The 10,836-nt window shown below is 35.7% G+C and overlaps 2 protein-coding genes across 2 annotated transcripts; one reads left to right on the top strand and one right to left on the bottom strand.

Moving 5' to 3' along the window:
* The first annotated feature begins 2,286 nt into the window (after nucleotides 1-2,286).
* On the top strand, nucleotides 2,287-3,805 carry LOC108217147 (F-box/FBD/LRR-repeat protein At1g13570). The gene is made up of 2 exons (XM_017389992.1): nucleotides 2,287-3,162; nucleotides 3,497-3,805. The coding sequence occupies exons 1-2, from the start codon at nucleotides 2,287-2,289 to the stop codon at nucleotides 3,803-3,805; spliced, it is 1,185 nt and encodes a 394-aa protein (XP_017245481.1).
* A 1,907-nt stretch (nucleotides 3,806-5,712) lies between these two features.
* On the bottom strand, nucleotides 5,713-8,567 carry LOC108217920 (pyruvate decarboxylase 1). The gene is made up of 6 exons (XM_017390831.2): nucleotides 7,975-8,567; nucleotides 7,599-7,762; nucleotides 6,841-7,491; nucleotides 6,643-6,760; nucleotides 6,264-6,452; nucleotides 5,713-6,150 (listed from the first exon to the last, which is right to left on the bottom strand). Exons 1-6 carry the CDS (start codon nucleotides 8,497-8,499, stop codon nucleotides 5,980-5,982), a joined length of 1,818 nt encoding a protein of 605 aa, XP_017246320.1. The 5' UTR covers nucleotides 8,500-8,567; the 3' UTR covers nucleotides 5,713-5,979.
* Nucleotides 8,568-10,836: the final 2,269 nt, after the last annotated feature.

Raw genomic sequence — 10,836 nt, 5'->3', positions numbered from 1 at the left:
TCGTATGGATCACGTCGGAGCTCCGGTCTGTTGACAGGTCTAAATGTGTTTATTGGTATTCGAAATTGGTAGGAGGAGGCTCAAGTTTAAGTTTCTCCGCTATCATTTTTTAAATTAAATGGTACCAATAATTGATAGGAGAGTGTTAAAAATTTATGAAACTTTAAGGTTTAAGGTTTTGGTTAAATATCTAGTGGGATGGCATGAGAGTGTTGAAAAGTGCCTTCTGACACCATATGGTTCTAGATAGAGAGCATCAACACTCTTTTGCTAAAAATCACCAAAAAAATGTTGGAAAAAATTAAATAGTACATCCCTGAACTATTTGTATTTTATTGTTTAGGTCCCTAAATTAAAAATGTCTTATCTTAGGTATTTAAACTTTTGAAATATCTGGTTCAAGTCCTTCTTTTAGTTAAATTCTAATGGATGTTAAAATCTAGCTATGTAGCAGCTTTTTTAAACTTTTCATGCATTACTCGGACGAATTGAGAAAAAGAACATTGATGACATCAGTTTTTTTTAAGTTGTGATGCATTACTTGGACGAATTGAGAAAAAGAACAGAGATGACTAAAAATAATGGAACATGTCATATTCTCTCTCTCTTTTCCTTACTCCCATCTAGACATACATACTTACTTTCACCTCCTTTTCATCCTTCAATAACCCACCACCACCAGCCATGGCCTCCATTGTGGTGGTGGCCACCAGCTCTCTTTCATCTTTCTGCTCTGTATACACATCTATACACACACACACACACCCAATACATAGTCAATACATATACAAATACATACTCATCTTTTTTGTAAACACTAACTAACACCGACAACTCGAGCTCACCGAAATTTAAGTCCAATATTTTCTCCGCCTGACCCATTGTTCACCCCTTCTTACACAACATACACATTTTCGTATACCAACAATCTGTCAATAATCAGTTAAAATACCCGAGTCCCAACAAAAATTGTCAAAAAATCTCCGAGAGTAATATAAATATTGCATACCAAAATCTGGGAAATAATAAGTCATTGAAATGTCAAATATTTATCCCAATTTCAGAGTTAAACCCTAATCCCACAAATAGATAAAGTTATGTGTATGTAGTGTGTAATGATTCTCTTAACGGGTATATATTAGCCGGTATGTCTATTTTTGTTTTAATTTCATTTCTCCTTCCAATTTACAAATCAATTAATAAAGTCTTAAGAAATTTGTCATGTCAACAAGATTCTGACAGATGTTAGAATCTTTTTAACGGAAGGACGTAATCCAAAAGATTTGAAAAGTTAAAGAACCTAGAATGCAAAATCTTTTATTAAGGGGCCTATCCAATAAATCTCGAATAGTTCAGGGACGTGTCAATTAATTTTTTCGAAAATATTCGACAAACTTTGTTGACTCAAAAGTTATTTTCTAGAGGAAATAGGCTTATTCTTTTGGGAAAAGCCGTTTTAAGGTTTTCATGAAAGACTATTATAGGTGTCATTATCAAATATCGCCAAAAGTGTTGATATTGTATATTATACTTCAAAACATGTATATACATCTAAATTATCACCAAACAATTATCTTGGCAACACTTATGTTTAATAGCATTGTAGTTTTAAAATGCACTCACCAACGGAGCCTAAATCACTTAATTTGTTCAAGGATAGTACATATTATGTATTATTAATAAACAAGAAAATGAATAAGGGATTCCAATAACTTTTTGCAAAATAGTTTGATTTAAAAGATGTTTTAATACATAAGTTTTGATTACTATAATACCGGAAGAGGAAAAGTTTAGAAAGAAGGAAAGAGAGAACGAAAAAGTTAAAATACTTCGGTTGTGTTCAATCAAATGGAATGGAATGGAAAATCATTAAAAAAAAGTTTAATGGAGAAAAAAGGGAGTATTAGAAAATAGCGAGTAAGTACGAGTGTGTCTGAACATTCTATGATTAAGATAGAAGGGAAACATGATGTTAAATGATATGAGCATTCTTTTCAAAATGTGAGAGTTAGATTTCTTGTTCAAGTAGTTGCAATGTAATGCTTAAAGGAACGAAAATTAGAGACCTTTTCTCTACTTGCCCCCAATTTAGAGTATAAATTTCGTTCCATTCTCCCCAATTTTATTTTGTCCAAGTGAACGCAACCTTAGTTTTCATTGATAATTACATTTAAGTCTGATAGATTTCTCCGATAAGGTCTAGTAAAATTAGTAAGCTTCTATGTTGTACAATATGATGTGTCATGTGAATATAATGCATGCATCATAAATCTAGGATATAACAGAATGACATTTTCTTTGCAGAGGAGAATGGAAAAATCAAGAATTAGAAAGTCTGCTAGGTTCAAGAAAGATATAATCAGTGAGTTGCCTCAGAATTTAAAAGAAACTATCCTATGTTTGCTGCCAATACGAGATGCAGTGAGAACTGCTATTCTGTCAAGAGATTGGAGACACTGCTGGACTACGATTCCACAACTAGCCTTTGATGATATATTCCTTGATAGTGTGTGGGATAATTATTTAGAGCATTTCCATGATGAAGAACTAAAGATGTTAAAATTTGTCAGTGTGATTAATAAAGTTATCCTGCTTCACAATGGCCCCATTCTCAAATTCTCCCTCAGTTGTCCTCAGGATATCGATAACGATACTCTAGTTTTTCAGGATTATATAGATCAGTGGATTCCTTTATTATCAAGGAATGGTATTAAGCAGCTTACTATAGAGGGCTTTATGTCTGAACATTCTACAGCACTGAATTTCTCTTCGTTGAATCTGACTCATTTGAGGCTTGTTGATTTTTGGTTTCCCTATACACCTGCATCGGGAGGACTTACTTGTTTGAAATATCTTGAGCTGATTGATGTTGTTATTGCTGAAGAACATGTCTTCGATTGTCCTGTGCTTGAGAAGTTGACTTTGGTGAATTGTGAAGGCCTCTTCCGTATGAACTTCCGCGCTCCTCATCTCAAATACTTTCATCAATTGGTTTCGTTTATGACTCCCGAAATTTCTTTGGCTGGGTTACAAAACCTTATACAATATTCTTTCTGGCTGTCAAGAGACGCAATAGTGCACACAAAAGCATTCAATGTGGTCAAGGTTCTCAGCTGTTTACCTAAAATTGAGAAGTTTTCAGTAGGAATGAATTTTATTAAGGTGATATTTAAATCCTCTCCACATTGTTTACTTTATAACTCTGCTTTGTTCATTAACATCTAACTTGTGCTCTTTGTTCGCTACTTGTATCAAAGTACTTGGCCGCAGGAGGAGCTCCAAATAGACTTCATGAACCTCTGCTTTACCTAAAGACTCTAGGTATATATGATATAAACTTGACCGACGTAAACGAAGTCTCTACTTTGCTTTGTTTGATTCAAAGTTCTCCCAATCTGTGCAAATTACATATCAAGGTGAGTCATATGCACTTTAACACATTCTGTATTGCTATAGCTATTTATTGACACCTGTTGAATATTTTATCTTTTACTAGGCCGACAAGGATACCAAAGAAGGCGATCTTGAAGATTATTGGAAAAAAGTGTCTCAGAAGAGCATTGGAGATCATCTTAAAATTGTCATATTTAGTCATTTCAGAGGTCTCAAAGCTGAGTTGGAGCTAGTGCAGTTTCTACTAGGCCACTCGCCGTTGCTTAAAACAATGTTCATCCACTGTGGTCAGGACATAAATAAGGATGTAGCATTGGCAGCGGCAGAGGAGATGTTGCGATTTCCTAGGGCTTCAACAAGAGCGGAGATCAAACACTTGGAACATGTTGTTGAGGATATATATTCTATATGATTAAACTCTTTGCAGTCTGCTTCTGCTCATGCTTCAGAACATTTAAAAACTTTAAGTTATAATTTCCCCTGTCTTCCCCTTTTTGATTTAGAGCAAGCTATAAGTGATCACTGAACTCTTAATATATGATCACTGTACTACTCTGGGAATTTTATTTCTTTATATTTTGTATTTTTTTTTTTTTGGAGATTTACTTTCCTTATATCTTTTGTGTCTGAGCTCGTAAACTTTCACATGTGTATACAACAAAAACATGGCAGTAGCAGTACGTAGATCTCTTCAGAATTTGAAATGGAATTTTTTCTACATATAAATATCATCTGGCTTAGGTTTAAGAGCATCTCTAGCAGCTTCCCTATATGGTGTCCTAAACTATTAATATAAGGAATATGACATAAAACACAACTCCAGCAGAGTGCTAGCCATCCCTTAAAAAGTTAGGATGCCCACTTTATTTCTCATTTTTAAGGATTGTGGAACCATTCCTCATACTATTTTGAAGAATAAAATATTCACTTCTCTATTTTTTCCCCCTCTTTCCCTCCTTTCTCTCTCCTACTTACAAGTTGAATATAATATTATAATAATAATAGGAAATAGAAATAGGGAATGTTGTTCGAGTTCCCATTCAATAAAATGTAGTAATCTCTTATAAAATGAATATTTTATTATATATTTAGGGAACATGTTACCCGGAGATGCTCTAATGTGGTGGTTAGATGAACATGAATTTATGATTGAAAATTGGGTTTAGTATTTTTATGTTATAAAGATTATTAAACTGGAAGGATGTGAAATTAAAAACAGAATTTCTGATTTGAAATGTATTTAAAGCATCACTGGATGGTTAAATATTTGAACTACATTGCTCGTATTTATGGATATTTCTCTGCAATTGTTAAAATAACTGTAACAACCGGTGAAGCAGTGTAATTACAATTCTTGATCACGTTGTATGGTTAATTATTGATCAATGTTGTAGCTTGAAGTTTTGTGGATCTCTAGTACAATCCCCAGTTTTGGCTAACTTATCAATTGTTAGGAGTTGTCACACATTTGTTCTAGGAGGGGCCAATAGCTGGAATATAGCTGGAATATAAAGAGGTAATTTAGCATGAGACCTTCGGGGAGATGTCCAAAAACAAACCCGTTCCGGCTCGTCCCAAAGCGGACCATATCATGCTATTATAGTGGTGGACTAAACATACTGTGTATAAAGTTGTCGAGAAAATTAATTCATTCGTCCGGGAACTATAGGCCGTTTATGTTTTAGGTCTTTGAACTAAAAAACCCCAATTTTTTGATACCTAAACTTTCAAAAAAATAAGATGTCCCTCCGTTAAAATTTGACTAACGGTCATTCGTCAATACTGACGTGGAAATTGAAAAAATAAAAGAACAAAATAATTAAAAACACAGAAAATCAAAACTTCACGGACGGGAATAAAAATTTAACATGTTAATCTATGAGTAATTTCAAGAACAGTACTGGTGGTGAAAATTTACGATTTCGAGTTCACTAACGTATAAAAATCAACATTATAATTAGATTTTTCTTCGTGTTCTTAATATTAAAGTGCAGATATCTATACGTTAGTGAACTCGAAATCAAAAACTTTAACCAACCTCATTTTTTAAATCACTCAAAGATTAGCATATCAAAATTCCACTCCAATCCGTGAAGTTTTAATTTTTTGTATTTCTAATTACTTTTTCTTTTATTTTTTTCCAATTTTCACGTCAACATTGTCTGACAGCCGTTAGTCGAATTTTGACGGAGGGACATCATATTTTTAAAAATTTAAGCATCAAAAAATTGGGTTTCTAGTTCACGAACCTAAATAATAAACGGCCTATAGTTGAGGACGATTGAATTAATTTTCCTTAAAGTTGTCAGGACCCGAGATATATCAACTTGTGGAAATTATAAGTTTGTCGCACGAGATTTCACCATAGATGAGCATGAACTTGATGGATGTAATGGAGTTTCATCCATCAACTGACATGTTCATGAACTGAATGAAAATAGAGCAAAAAAAAAAACATACCAAGGACGTTATGCCGTTTTAGAGTAAACAAAACTATCAACTTCCTCATAATTGAGAAACTTAAAAGCTTTATGCAGTGTTCAGCATATAATAAGAATTATTTAGGATGCAGCAACAGCAAATGATCTACTGGGGGTTGGGTGGGCGGCTGTTAGCAGCAGAGACCCGTGATCCCCATTCGAGCAACTCTTTGCTTGTATCATCCTTGTGACAGATCACTTCAATGAAGCAAAGACAATCTTTTTTGTCTCCAAGTGCTGTCTTAATCGCTTCCACAAGATCTTCCTCACAGCGGACCTGTAGTTATATTCAAGAATTTAAGTAGTGTGCAAAAGAATTTAACAAATGGCTTCATTGTTGTTAAGAAGTAATGATTTATAATTTATTTAACGTGTCCGACTGAGACTGACCTTAGCAGTCCAGCATTTGCCTTCACCATTATGGATTGCATCAACCAGGGCAGTGTAGTTCCAGTTCTTGATCACATTGTAGGGTCCATCATGGATCACAACTTCAATGGTGTAACCACCATTGTTTAACAGGAAAATAATCGGATTTTGACCCCATCGCAGCATTGTTGACACATCTTGTGCAGTAACCTGTCAGAGTCATGTATTACTTTTAAAGGTATTACAAACTCTAGGCTTTCATATTGTTGATGTGAACACAAAGATCATATTAGCTCTTCAGCCATTTTTACAATCTGCCACCACAACATGGTGGTCCAAGATTTTTATGCACGATATAAGTATCCCAAGAATTTTTAGGCTTGTAACAAGACATAATTACCTGGAAGCTGCCATCACCAATGCAAGCAATTACTCTCTTATTCTTGTCAGCTTGCGCATACCCGAGAGTTGCACCAACAGACCAACCGATGGATCCATATTGCATTTGGAATTCATACCTGCATTTATTATCATCCCTCGGGTTAAACAAATGCAAACAATATGTAGGAGAAAACTAAATAGTAGGAGGAGAGCTTACCCGCATCCCTTTGGCAATTTTAGCTTCTGGCAATTGAACCATGAGTCCCCTGTCTCAGCAATGACAGCAGTGTCACCAGACAACATGTTCTGTATATGCTGGAACAGAACATTAACCCTTAGAGGCTCCTCGGGTGCACTTTTGGGAGGGAGCCCTTCTGGAACATAAATCCTGCAGTGATTCTCAAAGGCAGTAGTATTGTGCTTAATCCTCTTTGCAAGAGCTTGAAGGAAATCCTTCATCAAAACGCATCCAAATGTAGGACCATTTGCAATGACTACACGATCAGGCTGCAAGATGATTGCCTTCTCCTTCTTAAGAAGCAATGAGTAACCGACAGAGCTATAGTCATTAAAGATTGGTCCAGCAAACAGGTAGGCATCAGCTGATTCCACAATCTCAGCACAAAATGAAGTGCTCACCGCACCCCAATACGTCCCAATGAAATGTGGATGATGTTCAGGAACCATACCTTTGGCCGATGGCAGAACAGAAATAGGATACCCGCAAGCATCAGCTAATTCGACAAAAACTTCACAAGCCTTGGCCACACGCATTTTTGGACCCCCAATCAGTACTGGCTTAACAGCCTTGTTCAAGAACTCTGCTGTGGCCTCTACTGCAGCTTCCAACCCCATCTTGTTACTCAATCTACACAACCCAAAAAAAATCCTTAGTAAAATAACACATAAACCCATAACAACATACATTTAAACACGATATAACATAAACGTGGATCTGTAGAAAAGAATGCTTACTTGGGAGAAAGTGAGAAAGGAACTGGTTCCCTACTAAAAGTAGGATGTGGAATAGCAGCCAAGTTACATCCCACACTTATATAAACAGGTTTGCTTTGTTGCAGTGCAGTAGAAATTGCAGTATCGACAAGTTCATGAGCATCTTCCAGATTGTTCACCAGAGCCTAAAAAATCACCACACCATATATACAAAATTAAACAAACCTTGTGAATAATTCATTTATAAAAAATTAAACAGAACACCATAAATATATATACCATTCCAAATATTTCATAAAAGAGAAATCATACAAAAAAACACACATAAAAATGCATTCATACAACGCGTGATAAACTACACAAATATATTATAACAGTACTAAATACGTGACAGTACCTGAAAGCAAGTGACAGTCTGAAAGCAAAGAAGCTCCTGCGAAAAATCGGGCAAGCCAATAGTGTGATGAAGCACTCTATTGGTCCCATAATCATTGGAATTCGGTCCTCCAACAATACATATAACGGGAAGATTCTCACTATACGCTCCGGCTATGGCATTGATCACACTCAGTCCACCAACAGTAAACGTAACAACACATGCACCAACACCGCGAGACCTGGCATAACCATCAGCAGCGTAGCCAGCGTTAAGCTCATTACAACATCCAACCAACTCAAGTCCGGGCTCCGCAATGAAATGATCAAGGAGCGTGAGATTAAAATCCCCGGGCACTGAGAAAATATCGTTCACTCCAATCTGAACTAGTCTACGTGCCAAGTGACGCCCTAGCGTCCCTTGGGATGAATTAATGCTGGTGGTAGGTGTGTCGTGAATGGGGGAAACTGCACTATTTTTCGGAGGTGAACCGAGGTCGTTGCATGCAAGGGGAGAGGTGGTGACGGTTGAAATCGAGGTGTCCATGATATTATAAAATGAGGGGTTTAGGTTATCATGAGAGAGAGAGAGATGAAGTTGTGTTTGTGTGTGAGGATGAGAGATGAGATGGTGAGGGGTATTTATGTGTAAGGTTCCAGGGTTTAAGGGTACGTAAAATAGAAAGGATTGGAGAAGAAAAGAAAAACCGCTCAAAGAGTTAGAAGTAAGGTGATATTGAAAATTAAGAGGATTTTGATTATGATTTTGATTTCTGAATCATTGATATAATTGTGAAAATAATTTACTGACATGTTTGGTTTTGATTTGGTAATAAGCTGATTTTGTTATTATTATATACTTCATGGGTTTGGCGGTTTGGTCACATGTTTGGTTTTTGTCCGATAATAAGCTCATTTTGTTATTCGTAGTACTATTCGATTTGACTTGTTAGATATATAATCCTAAGTTGTGAATATTGGTTTGTACTTTGTAATAGTACGTCAACTCTAATTAGTACTCCCTTCGTCCTCCTCAATTCTTTACATTAGAAGGGGACATGGAGACCAACACAATGTATAAAAAATAGTAAAGTTAGATGAAAATTGGGTAAAGTGATGGGACCTATCAATATTTAATAATAGATTTGAGACAGTAGAGGAAAATAATGAGTGTAATATTAGTTTTTACTAGCCTTAAACCCGTGCAAAGCACGGGCGGCTATATAATTTAAAACTAATTATTAAATATTATATAATAGTAATATATATTAATGATAGTAAATTTACTTTTTTTATTTTCAACTGATTATAAATTATATTTAAAATAATAATGGTGGAGTTTTTATCTTGTAGTATATCAAACTGTTTAGAGATGTAAGCTTATGAAAACTCTACGTGCAGCAGACTTTTAGTTATAAAGTGAATCACCAAACCAACATGACCAAACCAAAATTTTGTACGACGACAAATTATACCTATGTTGGCTTATTATAGTATAGTATAGATTGTTAAATATGAGATAGTAGGGGAAGATAGTGGGTGTAATAATGAGAAAAATTTACTATTTATAGTAACATAAAGAAATGAGAGGGACATCTCAAAATCAAAATAATAACGATAAAGAAATGAGAGAGAGTCAATAAGCTATATTCAGTCTTTGAAACACTTGATTTGAATAGTATTGACTAGTTGGCCAAGTGGTGTCAAGTGTCAGCCTGTCAATGTACTAAATATTCCAACATACCTTTGTTTTAGATAGTGATCATAATGTTCTGAATCAAGTTTTTTGTCGCTCCGCTTGTTAAAATACAATACTATTCCGTAAACAAATAAAATCCGTTTTGAGCACCTTGGCAAATGTTCCTGGCAAAAAGTTTTTAAGCTCTTCGCAGCTAAATCACCACTGTATTCTACTGGTGAACCACTTCCACTTGCTGCATAAGAATAAACTAACAACCTGGGAGCTCTGCAAGGACATATGAAAGCTCGTTACAGAGTGATGCTGACACGAAAGATGAATCAGAGCATGATCAGGCCCGTTGAGCATGTGGATGGATTTTATTTTATTTTTTATGTACTAATTAGTTCAGATATAATAGTAAACATAAACTGATACCTTTAATGCCCCTTGTAAAGAGTCGTCAACCTCCTCTGTAACAGGTTCATAATACTTGGTTATCCTGAAGTGACAAAGTAGATGATAACAAAAGCGAAGTAATCCCTTTATCACCTACTTCTTTTTGATACATCTGTGAGTTCACAATAGGAATGCTACTAGAGGGTTGCCAATCAGGCCTTGGAACTAGCAGAAACACGAAACTGGCTCCCGCCAAACTGACTCCCACCGAACTGGCTCCACCCACCAAATTACCACCAAAGAAGTTGGAGAAAATATTATCTAAACCGAAACCACCACTGGGTTCACCAAAGAAGAAAGAGAATGACTTCGGACGTCACTGACCACCCATACTTTGCCATCCATCAGGGCGGAAGTTAAAACCACCCTGTCAATTTCTGGACATCCTTGATAGGCTTCACTGACTCCATGTCTAGGTAGTTTTTATCTTGGCAAGGTTCGCTTCATTTCCTCGTTTAGAGATCATCAGTCCTAGGTTCTAGACCCTACTCCTTCAGCATCATCTTATGAGCATCATCAAATGAGTCCTCAGACTTTGAAAGTTTATCTAAGGTGTACTAAGTGGTCAATCTTGTCTACGCTCTTGACTAACATATCATCAACATATATTTTTATAGTGTTCCTAATCAAGTGTTTAAAGATTTTATTTATCAAGCGGTGGTACATGGCTCCTGCATTCTTTTGTCCGAAAATATAACCACATAGTTGAATAGACCATAGTTAGTTATGAACAATACCTTTAAAATG

This window comes from Daucus carota, chromosome 4, assembly GCF_001625215.2.
Source record: "Daucus carota subsp. sativus chromosome 4, DH1 v3.0, whole genome shotgun sequence".
NCBI lineage: Eukaryota > Viridiplantae > Streptophyta > Magnoliopsida > Apiales > Apiaceae > Daucus > Daucus carota.
The sequence above is the reverse complement of the archived record's forward strand: the minus strand, read 5'-3'. Positions and strand labels throughout refer to the sequence as shown.

Excerpts from the sequence above, each read along its gene's own strand:
- LOC108217147 (XM_017389992.1), top strand. The coding sequence starts at position 2,287 with ATGACATTTTCTTTGCAGAGGAGAATGGAAAAATCAAGAATTAGAAAG. Across the intron at positions 3,163-3,496 it reads TAGGAATGAATTTTATTAAG|GCCGACAAGGATACCAAAGA; the intron begins GTGATATTTAAA and ends ATCTTTTACTAG.
- LOC108217920 (XM_017390831.2), bottom strand. The coding sequence starts at position 8,499 with ATGGACACCTCGATTTCAACCGTCACCACCTCTCCCCTTGCATGCAAC. Across the intron at positions 6,761-6,840 it reads AAATTGCCAAAGGGATGCGG|GTATGAATTCCAAATGCAAT; the intron begins GTAAGCTCTCCT and ends TAATAAATGCAG. Across the intron at positions 6,151-6,263 it reads GCAAATGCTGGACTGCTAAG|GTCCGCTGTGAGGAAGATCT; the intron begins GTCAGTCTCAGT and ends ATATAACTACAG.